The sequence below is a fragment of the Leiobunum rupestre genome, chromosome 4 (genome assembly GCF_980474605.1).
Source record: "Leiobunum rupestre chromosome 4, qqLeiRupe1.1.hap1, whole genome shotgun sequence".
In the NCBI taxonomy this organism is placed as follows: Eukaryota; Metazoa; Arthropoda; class Arachnida; order Opiliones; family Sclerosomatidae; genus Leiobunum; species Leiobunum rupestre.
This window is the reverse complement of record NC_143387.1, coordinates 6,102,808-6,117,856: the sequence shown is the minus strand read 5'-3', so window position 1 is coordinate 6,117,856 and position 15,049 is coordinate 6,102,808. Positions and strand designations below refer to the sequence as shown.

The 15,049-nt window shown below is 36.5% G+C and overlaps 1 protein-coding gene across 1 annotated transcript; it reads left to right on the top strand.

The window, feature by feature from the left end:
* The first annotated feature begins 319 nt into the window (after window positions 1–319).
* LOC149945946 (uncharacterized) lies at window positions 320–1,318 on the top strand. The gene has a single exon (XM_090170668.1). The coding sequence runs from the start codon at window positions 320–322 to the stop codon at window positions 1,316–1,318; it is 999 nt and encodes a 332-aa protein (XP_090026794.1).
* Window positions 1,319–15,049: the final 13,731 nt, after the last annotated feature.

Below are 15,049 nucleotides of genomic sequence, written 5' to 3'. Positions count from 1 at the left end.
TTTCGCAATTCGTTTCAAGCACAATTGCACGTCTAAATCTGAAGAGAGAAAAATCGAGTCCATTACCTCTGAAGAGCTTGGAAATGCAGAAAAATATTGGGTAAAACAAGCCCAAAGGGAAAGTTTTTTACCCGTAATTCTCAGTCTACAGGAAAACAAATCTATTAACAATGAATCTAAAATAAAGCTCTTGAAACCATTTATGGATTACGATGGTATATTATGTATTGGTGGTCGCATCACTTCTTCTGATTTAACCTACCGACAACTTCACCCGTGGATACTTCCGTCTTCCCATCGGCTTTCGGTTCTAATCGCTATGAATACACACCAACGAATCCTACACGCTGGTGTCAACGATACTCTCGTGGAAGTGAGAGAGCGATACTGGGTGATTCGTGGTCGACAAATGATCAAGCACGTCATCTCGCGCTGGACCATTTGCAAACGCTTTCGAGCCGTTCCATCAGCCACCGAGATGGCTCCTTTACCTTCTTTTCGAACCACTCCTGCCAAACCCTTCACCATGTGCGGGTTGGACTTCGCAGGGCCACTCTATACCAAAAAACAGGACAAGTGCTACATTACACCTTTCACTTGCGCCGTAACCCGCGCGGTTTATCTTGAGGTGGTCTCCGACATGTCAGCGGAGAAATTCCTGCTCGCTTTTCGTCGCTTTATTGCTCGTCGGATAATTCCCAGTCGGATTTTCTCGGACAACGCAAAGTCTTTTAAACGAGCTGACGCTGACCTGAAAGCCCTATTCAAGAACCTAAAGTGCCCAGAAGTACTCGAATACTTCGGCAGTCATCACATTTCTTGGAACTACATCGTTGAACGCGACCCCTGGTGTGGTGGTTTCTGGGAGCGGTTAGTTCGCTCTGTCAAGGAATGTCTGCGCAGAGTACTAGGACCATCCCACCTTACGTTTGAGGAAATAACTACGCTGATTGCTGAAGCTGAAGCTGTAATCAATTCAAGGCCGATTACCTATGTATACCAAGATGTTGGAGAACCTATTCCCCTAACTCTGGCTCACGCTCTCGTGGGTGGTAGATTAACCTCCTTGCCTTCTAGAACTTTTCCTAGAGACTTAACTGCGAATCCCACACGCAAACAGTTAGAAAAACGAGAAAGAAATCGCCAACAAACGATGGACAATTTCTGGAGTAGCTGGAAGAAAAGTTACTTATTGGAGTTACGCTCCGCTCATTTTCCCCACGAAATCCATACCCACCTCGGACCTAAAAAAAGGCGATGTTGTCCTAATTGCGGAACCAAAGCTTCCACGACTATGTTGGAAAATGGCAGTAATTGAAGAACTTTTTCTGGGTCGGTCGTGCCTTCTAAGACTCTCTAACGGTACTCTCATAAAGAGACCAATTTCTTTGTTGTATAACCTTGAATTAACAGATGATTGTAATGACGAATTTCATGTTTTTTTGAACGATGTTCAAGGAGGGGAGCTTGTGTAGAAAGATTATACCAAACCTTGTTTATTAACTTCGAATTAGCTTAAACTCTCTTTAAACTTTGTATAGTAACTAGCATAGCCTTAACTGTATTTCTTTAAAATTTGTTAAATTAGAACGTGAAAGTAGAACGCGCGTATACGAGACTCAGTTGTGATTTGAAATTTACCGCGAGTGGTCTCTCTTGCATTTGCTAAATAAAAGGTTTATCTTTTAAAAAGTTATCGTTAACCGTATTTTTCTGTTGTGGAATTCTATGGTGAAGCCTATCTACTCTTTACTTAGATTCTAGTTTTTCAGTCAGCTAGAATTCACGCAAAGTAAACGCTCTCCCAATCTCCAATCTCCAATACCTTTTGTTTCGGCACATGTGGAAAACGAAAAAGGGTTGTGAAAGGTCCAAATTTATAGGACACGCACCGTTTTTTTTAAGTATATTTTTATTTGATTGGCAAGGTAGACGAAATTCGTTCGGAAATGTAATTGCCCAAGTTCAAGAAATAAAATTTCCCGGAAATATTTCGTAATATACTGCAATTTGGTTTGACGTTTTCAGCATAGAAATAAATTATATTTAAACGATAATATTAAATATTTCGTCTGAGAGTATAATGTATTATCTTTTGCGCTAAGATAAGGTTTAATTTATTTTACGCATATCACTTTCGTAGTAGATATTTTAAGCTTAATAAGATGGTTGTAGTTGAGTTTGGAACTAAATTCAAATAATTTAGTTTTAGGCCTGGTTTTCCTTTTCGGTGGGCAATGGGTAAGGTTAGGTTACTTTTCTTAATTTAGCATGATGAACCGCCGGCAGGAGACATGAGCTTGAATTTTGAAAGCAATAACTTTATGTACTCTCGGTATTGGATAACGATAAAGCATTCCAAGTCGAACGAGAAAATGGTCCACGGCGAACGACAAAGCGTACCACCACGGACGACAAAACGTTCTAATTTGAACAAAGAAGGTTTGTTCAATATAGAACATCTAAGTTCAATATTGAATCATCAACCATCGTTCTTTATCGAACGAATATTTTTTGTTCATATTAGAACAAAATGGCGTTCTGTTACAGGGACAACCTTCTGAAGGGCGATTTGTTCAACTTAGAACAATTTTTTTTAAGAGTGTACTTCGACGTCGACTTTTAGTTCAAAGTGCTTTGATTTCTCCCGTTTTGTTGAGGCCCTTAACGGGTCAGAGTGTGGAATAACTGGTGGCTTTACCGGGGAGTCGGGGTCCGACTCTTGTAACCCATAATACTATCGTATAACTCAAATTTAAAAGGCTAACGAATTTTCACGTGTATTTTTTAAAATAAATTACTTTGACGTCGACTTTTACTACAAAATGCTTTGATTTCTGAAGTTTTGTTGAGGCCCTTTATGGGTCTGAGTGTGGAATAACTGGTGCACTGGGAAATGTTAGCTCTAATCGAATGGTCCTATCTCCACCTCCGACTTTAGTCAGGTATGGGCTGGAAACTGCGTTTCGGCTCAGGCTAACGGAGAGGGTGCAGGAAAACTGGCCACTTCGGAGGATTGGGTAGCCTGCTGTGGGGCGGCGGGTCTTCGTTTGATTGGCAGTGGTCCTGTTTCCGTTCTTTTCGGGCAACACCGGGTGTCCGGTGGCAGCTGTGCCGGATTACGAGGACCGTTGTGTGCCCGTCGTTCCCCTTTAGGAGCTCTTTCTGAAGGGTTTGGCTCTCTACCTACGTAGGTGGGGTGTCTACTGAAGTTGCTTTAGCATCCACTCTCTATCCCACAGCTGTGCGCGAAGTGGAGCTGGTTGCCCAATTGCTGCGCCTTTTGTCGGGATGAGTAGCTTGCGTCGAGGGTGAGACCATCAGTAGTAGGGTACTACTATCCATGCTGTATTTTTCACCTGTCCGGGCTTGTGGACGCTGGCGTAGGGCATTCTGATGAGACCACAGGTGTAGTAGGCTGTTTGGTCGCTTGGAACACCCGTATATACATTTCTGACCACATGTGCTTAACTTTTAAACTTGGCTTTGTAACTTTATATTACTTCAACACAAAAACACATGCCTTAATAAATTGAAATGCAATTATGTTACATAATTTATTAAGATAAATAATGGATGACATTTCAATTGCATATAACGTTGCAAACTCCTTAACTGTTTTTTATGTTTATACACAATTAGTGTTTAATACATAAAACCCATTAAAATTGTGTAGTTAAAATGCATTAAAAGTTAATTAATTATTGCACAAAAGTGCGAGCAAAACTGCAGGAAAGTCTTCAAATGTGTTACGTTAGTGAAAAAGAAAACGACTTCTCGAATGTCAACAAAAGAAACTAACAAAATATAAACTTTCCACAACAGAAATTTAGAGTCTGTTTGTATGCTACGTGTCTATTTTTCATCTATCAGATATTATAAACCGTTTCACTTGTCATCATCATAAACATGGCCCAAAATAAGTGTCTCCACTTTTGTATGCTTTGAAGATAAAAAAATTCATAAACAAAGGAAGATTAAGTTTTGAAAATTGCTTTTATTGTCAAAGAAGTAAAACATATGTCAGTGGCAAAACGTTTCTAAGCGCGTTGTTTGTTTCCTACAGTCGATTAAAACTCTTCACACGACAAGATATTTTTTTTAAGTTTTTGTTCCTATTATTACAAATTCGATTTTGACGTTCCAATCAAAAGTTTCTGCGTGCTTGGTGAGGTCTTAATAACTAGTTTTTCTAGCAGCACAAGCTGCAATGCCATGATGCAAACCACGTAACAGTGAGTATCGGTTTCCACATGAAAATATTGTAAACGATTCAAAATTGTCCAATTTCGCAATCACCGACAAAATTTACGAATAGAGCTTACTTTTTATAAGCGGTTATTTAAGCGTTTTTTACGTGCTTAAAATACTTTCAACATACTAAAGTTACGATTTGCACCGTTAAGCAGGCCGTGAAAATCAGATTTATCGGTAAGATTTATTTTCAACAAACGATTTTGGCATTAGCAAATTTATTTGTAGCCAATTTGCCATCAATGAATTAAGACTTTAAAATTCTACTATCCTTGCAATCTATACCTAGATGGATAACTAAATTTTATCTAGCGATAGCGGTTAATGTAAACAATGGGTAACTGTAATTTTAGTTTAAATTTGAGTTGCGGCAAACCATCTCTGCAAATGTGGTAAAATAGCCCGTGAAAATAAAGAGTAGGCTATAAATAACTTCGTAAAGCGTTTATAAATCAGATTTAAAATTAAACAATATAACCAAACATTTAGTAATAACCACTATGTCAGAAACATGGTTCAATCCGTAAACTAACTCACAAATACAAAGTTATGGTATAAATTTAACATACCTCACCTGGCAAGCGCCTGTACCCTATCTTGGTCAAACGGGTACTTGGAAACTCAGCCTATTTTGAAAAACCAGTCTCTATTAGTTTACTTAGTTAAATCTGCGCTAAATTAAATTTATGATCAGCTCAAAAGTAATTGGACTAGCTGGTGACCTCTGCTTTGGCCAGCAACCAAGTCGAAAAGCATACTGTTATAATGCTGAGCAGGGTTTAAAATGATCATCCTATTTGAAATGACATGCTATTGCAAAGGGAATAATTTGTCCTTAATTGATTAACTGTGCCGTGCTTTAAAAAATACCAAATAAATATAAATGCAGTGATAGTTTTCATTTCAATTTACATTTTGCATTTGATTTAGATAAAGCATTGAAAAGGGAGTGTCTTCAAAATCTTTTCGATTTTAATGGAAAATGTGATTGGATCAATTTATTAGCTTTTGACAATTGAAATGGTGGTCGAGATTATGGAGCGAGTTTCATCATAAGAACAGAAAACAGAATTTGGTTTTCTTAGGTGTAAAAAGGGATCGCTGGCGTTTCAAAATTCTCAATAAGGGATTTACATAATAAGAAGGCAAAAAACAAAACATTAAGTATTTTTCCAAAGAGGCAAAACTCGCTGTTATGGTCAATAATTTGTTTTGAGACAATCTCTTGCAAAACTGGTGGGCAGGGGCGGCTTAAGGGCCGGGCAACCCGGGCAACTGCCCGGGGCGCCGTTTTGAGAGGGGCGCCAAAATTGAGTTGTGCGCCTTTTTAGTTTACACCAAGAATTGGATTTGTTTATAAAATTTTTAAAGAAAGCATAACATAATTTGAAAAATCTTGAGCTAATTAGAAATACAAACCGTTTTCCCAACCAAAATGTCCAACATCGTCGATGATCGGTTTTTTTGCGACTATTTATTTTAAAATAGTAAATAAATCATAAAATTACGGTCCATAGTTCTGACGGATAAAGAATTTTCCTGGGATTTTCATTATAAACCAGGGTATATAATATGAAGAAGAAAAAGTGGTTGGGCGATACTACAAGAATAGAAGTGTGTCAGAATTTTTAGCCCGGTGTACCTAGCAACAGGGGGCATACCACCGGAGGCCTATCATCATAGTGCCCTACGCCAGCGTCCCCAAGCCCGGACAGGTGACAAATCCAGCATGGGTAGTAGCGTGGGGCTAGCCAGTAAGAATTTGCCTGTACACCGATTACGTAATCATTAATGAGTCAGATGATTACGATGAGTACAGAATGATTACGATGAGTACAGAATGATTATGATGAGAAGATAATGATTACGATGAGAAGATAATGATTACGATGAGTACACAGGCAACCCAAAACTTTAAAATTGTTACAGATGAGTAATTGAGTACAGGATAATTCCAATGAATAAGCGTGATTACAGATGATTAGGCACTTTACAGATGATTACACGTGATTACAGATGAGTACGCGTTATTTCATAATGATTACGGTGATTACAGATAAGTACGAAGATTACAAATGATAACGGGATTAAAAATGATTACAGAAAAATACGTAATCATTACAGTTAGGGTGTACACCGATTACGGGAAGTCGATAGCCCCTAGGGTAGTAGTACCCTACTACTTATGGTCGGACCTTTGACGCAAGCCACTCAACCCAGCAGAAGGTGCAGCAATGGGTGGACCAATTCTCACTTCGCACACAGCCGTGCGAGTAAGAGTGGATGCTATAGCAACTCCTTCCGACACCCTACCTACGTAGGTAAAGAGTCATACCCTTTGTAGAGAGCTCCTAAAGGGGAACGACGGGACACAGCGGTCCACATAACCCGGCACAGCTGGCCACGGAGATCGCGGTGTAACTCCATAAGGCCGGGAAACAGGACCAACGTGCCCTCACACGGAGGCCCGCCACCCCACAGCAGGCTACCCAATCCGCCGAGGCGGCTAGTTTACACGGACCCTCTCCGTTAGCCTGAGTCGAAGCTCAGTTTCCAGCTAGCCTGGCCGAAGTCGGAGGTGGACATAGGACCATTTGATCAGAGCTAACATATCCCAGTGCGCCACCGCCCTTATGGGTTGCAAGAGCCGGACCCCGACTCCCCGGTAAACCCACCAGTTATTGCACACTCTTACCAATTTAGGGCCACAAGAATAGAAGGAAGCCCAAAGTAATACAGTACTTCTATGTACTTGCTTGCTATTTCGTTGTCCATTTATCCAGCTTTATGAAAAATAAACTAGCAGGCCAATTTCAAGAATTCTATTTGTTTCTTAGACTATTATGAACCTGCATTTAATATTCTAAAATGCATTTAAATCGTTTTCGATGGCTAGTTCTTAAGCAGTCTATCTGTACGATTTAATCTGTCTTGTGTCCGTGGTTACCGTTAGTCTCTTCTATTTTACGCGCACGCGCAGAAAGCCATTTATTACTTTCAGTTAAATAGTTTTTGTTAGATAGATATTAATTAGAGTTACGTTGAATTGAATTAGGATGTCCGAGAAATAGAAGCATTCTGGTTCTTTTTATAAAAAAAAGTAAATTAAGAGAAGCCGTTAAAGCAGAAAAGCAAGCGACAGCTTTTAAAAAGTTCATAAGTGTAGGCCTTAAAAAAACCCGTAAAACGTTTCTTAATTAAGTTGTTAAAGCAATTAATGTAATGAATAAAAGAATTAAGTTTACTAAGAACAACCCGTGAGTTAAAAATAAAAATATCCAGGGATTATTTTTATCTTTAACTCACGGGTTCTTCGTAAACTTAATTCTTTTATTTCACATATTAACCGTGATACTATTCAGTATGGACATTATAATTAAAGTACTTAAGGTATACTAGTCTTGCCACCTTACCTAGTGTTTCAAGCTCCATGTAAAATGACCCTGTACCATAAAGAAGGTATTAAATACGTTTACACAAAGTATTTAGAAAGGGATTAAAGGGATTATTTATTGTTAGGAAAACGGTAAATTTATAATTTATTTAGTCTCAAAATAAGAGGGGCGCCAAAAATCCCCCTTGCCCGGGTGAAAAATATTTTTTGAGCCGGCCCTGCTGGTGGGAGTTTTGCTGAAACGGTTAAATAGAAAATACGTGTTTATCAATAATGATTTGAGCGGTTTATTAAAATAGTCAGATTAACTCTTTAGGCAAGTCGAATAACCAATTAAATTGCTGACGCTGGACACAATTCGTCACCAACGGATATTGAGCTTCTGAACTTGGGCGAAAGCGTTTTTTTGTAAAGCGAAATAGTTCTTAATTAACTTTTACTCAAAACCAGGCGAACAGAGCTCTTTAACGGCGTTTTTTAACAGAATTATTCAAGATGCTACAAAAATTTAAGGCAATTTTCGAAAAACTTAATAAGTCATTAAATGCATTTCAAGTACCAATGTACCATTTACATCTCTATCAATCTTTAGTAAACAATAAATTTATCGACATTCTTTATAACATCTTGTGTCGCTTTTGCCGCGTTTAAATTATTAGTTTTCCAACTCTAAGGAAATGCGGTAAAATAGTTGGGTGCTCTTTCGTAAATCACTGCCTTATAATAACAATACAGACAGTGTTCTTTATGAAGGAATATTTAAAAAAATATTAGCTTGTTATTTAAAAAAAAATTATTTCCCCTCCCCTTTCAACAGACGAATGAAAGAAAAATTTAAAACACCATACTATAATATCCTAATTTTAATCAAAGGGCAACTAAAACTTAATTAGAAAAACTAATATGGCACTTCCTAGCAGTCTGGAGTAAGTACACCCTTTTGTGATGTTACATTTTAACCAGCTATGTATTATTTTTAGAAATGTCATAGCTTACGGGGTTGGACGAGCCCTTAAAAAAATATTTTTGCACATAGCTTTAACCGTGAGAACTGACCTTTGAGTTATGTAACTTTTCTTTTCTTTCAAATATGTTAATGACCTTATAAAGTGAATATATACGATGGATAATACATGAATGAGAGAATTTGTGGCATGAAACGTGTCGGACATTTTAAAGTTTGCGGCCGCTTCCGCTAGGTATTTCCAGTCTTTGGATCGTATCGTCGGTAGCTTTTCCAGTTTCTTTGGTCTTCAGTTCCTCCATTCTAATTTTTAAATTACACTATATTAAACAAAATGTCGAGGTTTTTGTTTTGTGACGCGATGTAAACAGAGGTCAAGCTCTACTGAAAATGGCGGAAACGTAAGTCGTTAAGTCAAAATAATTTAAATTTTCATTATGAACTTTTTCACGTAAGCCTTATGTTTTAGGTAACACTTAATAGTTTACCGAAAGACGAATAACTTATGGCAAAATGGTTATTGAAATATTGCAAAATAAAGAAATTGACCAAGGTTTGTTCGCTACATTTAAAAAAGTTTGATTTTTCATCATTCGACTACGGAAGACAACGGTTGAAAGCAAGTGCTATTCCGAAAGTTTTCGATTGGGATACTTCTATCAGTGTGTCATCTAATTTTTATTCTCTTAAATGTGATCAATCCTCAACTTATGGTATTAGTGCAGCATTTAGTTTCAATTCTCATAACTCTAACGTACCTTCAAGCTCATCTCATAGATTCGAGCCTTATCAATCTGAACCAGCCGCAGACCCTTTTCTTATCTCAACCATAAATTCCTCCAATGAAATAAGTGAAATGGTTGTTGATAATGAAAACGAAGGCGAGTCAGCTTTAAATAAGACTTGCAATCACAATTTTAACGCCAATGTAAGATACAAACTAGCAAATTTATGTGTGAAGGTTACGAGTTGCTGCCAATCTTTAGAAGAAAACCGGAATCTCAAAAAAGAATTGAATTTAAAACAAGAGGTGAAAACTGTTTTAGAAATTCTGGAAAAGAAGGAGGCGAAAAATCAACAAATCACTGAATAGTTGAATAGTAGAGTGTCAAGTATAGATCCCATACCAAATTGTGACGAAGATGTCTATTTCAATACTGGCTTGCCTAATGGTGATGACATAACTCTATGGAATTCAAAAAGAAGAAACAAGCCCACTGATTAAAAATATTAGCAGGAGTAGTTTGATTCCAAGCTAATTTATCAAACCAAATCCATCTATAATTAACCCATTTGACACTCGTTGACTTCTACCTCATGAGCTATGTTTATCATGCACATAACATATTTACCCACGGCTATGGGCTCGTTCGTAACTCGGTTACGAACCCTTGGAACTCTACTTAAATCCTTATTAACAATGATCTTCGTTACACCTTTTTCTGACCAGGCTTGTACTCTCTTTGACACCAATCCAAATTTCGATGCGCTTAGTCTAATTCGTCTTTGCTGTCTCTATAGAGCACTCATATTTTGACTTCTCACGTATTTTTTATACGAGTAGCTTCAAAACCGTTCACTTGATTTTCCTAAATACAATTAGAAATTAAGTATATTTAAAAAAATCACTGTGGATTTACCATTATTAATTTGTACTCTCCCTCTTGAGTTGGAAGATAAACACTTGTCAGTTCGGAACTGTTGCTTTCGATAGGTATTACAAAATTGACATTTCTATAATTTAGATAACTTCTGGTAGATTTAAATTCCACTGAATATTTTTAGGAAAATCAAAAATCAACTAGCGGTAGTTGCAAATTTGGGGTTGAGCACCTAGGAGCTCTGCCAAAACGAGTTTCCTCCCATTCAAATGTGGTGTAATTCAGCGTTAAGCTGTCAGCAACTAACCCATTACCAGTTTTCCGTAGATCTTCTTGAAGGCTTTTGACTGTCTAGTTCAATTCGCTCACCATAACTACGAGCTTTTGATATTTGGAGCTTCACCATTTTATCTTGGGGTTCCTCCAGTTAACATCGTGAAGCTTAAGTGGTTATACCCTTTTCCCTAATGGGCGGTTCCCCTTCTAACTCATCTCGGTTCACGCAAGAGCAGGTGGAGCATATGTGTTAAAGACAGAACCATAACAAAGTTACATGATTACGCGTTCCTTTTTTTCCCAGCTTTACTCTCACAGTCACCCTCAACAATTGTAACAGGCTGTGTTGTTTTGATCGCAACCATTGGGGTAAATGGCTCCCGCCTCTTTCGTTGACTCCGAAAACACTTTCCCTTGACATATACATCTTAAGTTACTCTGAAATTATTTCATTTAAAATTAAAGAACTAATAATTACTTCTAATGTTATTCAATAGTAATACACGCCTATTGTATAGTGTTTGTACAGATCCACTACTGAAATAACTTTCAATGGCAAATATATAACTTCTTTCAAATTGCCGTTTGGGTTTTGAATTCTTTTCGTACCATAATAAAATATCATCGACGCTGATTTTAGGCACATTTTTAATTCAATTTGTAAATCGAATAATTGGGAAAATTAATCCATTATCTTTCGAACCAAGCTGTTAGGGTTTGTTCAGTTTAACTTTGGGTTCCTTGTTCTTGATAATTAATTACTCATATTTTACTATAATAGTACTTTATTATTTGTGTATCCAAACAATATATACATGTATGTGTGCATAAGAGCTACTCAGAAGGATTGCCTTTTCACCGTTTTTAGCTAAGTCTTGAACGGTTTTCGTTTACAACGCCATCACGCGGATTTTACAAGAACTAATGATATATAAAATATACAGAATTTATATTCCTAACACAAGCACTTGCTCTTTAAAACTGTTAAGCCTTTGCTTAAGCTCGCGATCGAGCTACCGCCCTCGTCGGCTGCCATTTTCGTTTTGACTGGATATCAGGGTTGCCGGGCAAATATTTGTAAATAGAAGTTTTACAAATCTTTAAAATGGCGCGCTAAAAGTTGGCCCCATTCTCTCATTCGTGTATTGATAATCTTAAAGCAATTCATTTTAAAAATATTGTTAGAAAGTTGAGGTTTCAGGTATGGGACCCCTTTTCAAGCTGCTGACTTGACTGATACAATTATTTCGATTTATTTCTACAATTAATTTTATAAGATAAGCTTTTAAATAAAATTTTATTACTTTTTTTACCCTAAAAACAACTAGCGAGTTAAGTTAAACCGACCTTTTCCCAGATGTTTATACATTTTTAGGAGTTCCTTGAAAATGCTGTAAGGAATAAGAGACTTTGACAAGTTTGACTAATGGTGTGTGGCTAACGGGTATAGAAGCGAAGTTATAGGGAACAATCACCGGGAATAGCTTAAGTTTTTCAATCTTTAGTATTAAATAATGAATGACTCATTTTTATTAATTTCTCCCACGAAAACTGTTTTTACTTCAGCGAAAGTAGAGGCGAGCTTTAAGAGGGAGTGGCCTTTCTTAAAGGACAGTCGACAATTAAGGCAACTTTAAAAAGGGAAAAATGAACGAGAGTTTTCAGGATGGAGCTCTGGAAATCATAGTGAGCCTAATAAATATTTATATTTATGCTAGAAATTGACGTTGGCGGAATTTTTTTTAATATGGTTTTTTCCTGATTAAAAGACATATTCATCCAGTTTGAAGTCAATTTTAAAGTTCAAAATGAGAGTGTTTGACGCATCTGCTTCCATAATGCGCTACGTGTTCCGAAATCTCGCGAAAATAAGGTAATTGACATTGATCACACTGTTACAAAAGTGGTATATTATATTCATGCAGCAAATGATGAGTATAAAAGATATTATTTTGTTTTATTTTGCTTTTGCTTAAAGTTTATAAAAAAATTATTACGCTTTAAAATATAAATGAAAACCAGTAATTATTAGGAGTTTAATTAATAACAAAATGCATCACTGAAAACTAATTAGTTTTATTTTCAGATTAAAGGGTAAAGATAGATGGGGGAGATTCAAAAACATAGTAGGTAAATTAGTGAGATTAAAGTAAATAAATTAAAAAATGAATGAAAGAGTCTGCGAGCGAAAGCGTCAGCGAGTTTGAACGAAAGAACGAACGCGCGTCAGTTAATTGAAAAAGATCCTCGAGCTAGAAAGCTCCTGTAACTACTATTATGATTTTAAATAAATTTAAATATTAAATGGTTTTTATAACTGAAAATCAATCCAAATGTAATGCTTCTATTTAAATTTTAAACCAGTATATATTTTAATTATTTAAAATAAAAGATGGATGAATTAATGTGGTTTATTTAGTTAATTGTGGAAAATATCATTCAAATTGAGTAAATTCATATAATGTTGGAAAAATGTGTTATTCAAAAAACTTAGTAATTTATTTACGGTTATGACAATGAGCCTTTTCAGTTTACATAGAGCCACGTAGTGGCAAATGCGAGAAGCTCATGAACTGCTGGATTTTCGTCTGCTAAGCGGACGATTTTTCAATAACGTGTCTGCTTAGCAGACGAAAATCCAGCAGTTAATGAGCTTCTTGCATTTGCCACTACGTGGCTCTATGTAAACTGAAAATGCTAATTAAAGTTGGACAATTGTTTATTTTGTTTGAAAAATTAAATATAATTGAATAGCTGATCTTGGAGAATTTCTTTTAAAATCCAATTTAAATAAGTTAATATCAAGTAAAATTTAATTTAATTTTTAGTCTCGAGATAAGACGGAAATTATGACAATAGCCCTATTAGATTTACAATTTAAGAAATTATAATCCAAACGAAAATTATTTCTAATAGAGCAACGCCGTTTGTAATAGGGGATTAGACCCTTTGGCTTTGGAAGGAGAAATAGAATACTGGCATTTCACTCAACAGTACTATTCGGAAACCGTCCATATCTTCAGTTGCGTTGACATTCAAAGGGAAAGCAATCAGATTCTGATGCCAAGTGACGCCCTGGGCATCACCAATTTCACTATTCTCCTGGTGTCTTTATTGGTGATCTCCCTCTCCACGGCCACGATATTCTCCATAAAAAGGATATCACTCCGGAGAAGTGCACGAAGGAACATCACCTTCGCGGAAAGGATCTGGGACAGCTTCTTCTTTTACTTTTCGCACCTCGTCTTGAACCGTAAGGAATAAATCATTTGCCATCTATAAACAAATGCATCATGCAAATACAATAATGACACTTTGTTAATTTGTTTAAGGATCATCAGTAATGCATATACAGAAATTGTCAGCGTCCTATTCCTCTAACACGGGATACAAGTTTTCCGTGTTCCCCCACCTTAGTAGCCGCGTGTCATCTTCCCCTCCTTGAAAAGAGGACCTCCCCACCTCCGCGTCGAAGTTTTCAATACGCTACCTGGCGACGGCCGAGCGAAACTTTATCGAAAAACAAAATAATTGTTATTGTTTTATTTGAAATATAAAACTGAGTAGCAACGTTAAGGTAGCCTTGCACGTAAACGAAATCATATTTTTTTTCTTATTTCTATTAGTTCTTTTCTCGTGGTTTATTTCAGTATCTTCTTCTACCGTAGCCTTCTGTTTCTTTAGTCTTCCCATATTCTTTGGTACTGCAAGCCTAAATATTTTTCTCTGTGTTTCATATATCTTAAGTAGTTCCATTAAGTAATTCAGTATATTTTCTGATTCTAATAAAACTTAGTATTTATCTGTTCTTTCATATATAAATGGTCTGGTTAGGTTTTTTAATTCATCTCCTTTTTTTCATTTTGGACAGCTTTTGCAACTACCGCCTTAAACTGACCTCTATCAATAACACAATACGTTTCTCACGATTTTCATCGATGAAATAATATCTCTTAGCCTCACTAGATGGCGGTCTAGTTACCCGTGGTGCATTCGAAATTTTGCCTGTAGTCGCGGGAGACGGAAAACTAAAAAGGCGCCGCTATTTAACCCTCCCCTGTAGCGCAGAGAAATTTCCGACCGAAAAAAATTTACTCGCTGATAATTTCGGTTCATGTATTTCTGGGATCATAATATCGCGTTTTTAACAAATTACTCACATTTTTGGCATTCTGAATATAATTTTTCAAGTAACATATAAAATTGCTAAAAAAAAGGAACTGCTCTAATTCGAAATGTATCACTAATTGTGGTCTCCCATAAATTGAGGAAAAGTTACTTCTGAAAATATAATTGAATCGATAATGAAAGCCGATCTAACCTTTCGTTTCTTACGGAAAAGTCATTTTAAAGATTAAATTATCATCATTCGGGAAAACGTAATTTGAAGTTGTACGGGTTTTAATGACATAATCCCATATTAAAAAAGACGAAATTTAACAGAAACATTGCCATTTATCTAAGAATTGGTTCTACTATGTTTTTATTTAAAATTTTTCATCCGCCTCTAAAATTTACAAATAAAAAGAATCCCATAAAAAATAAATACTGTTTTTTTTT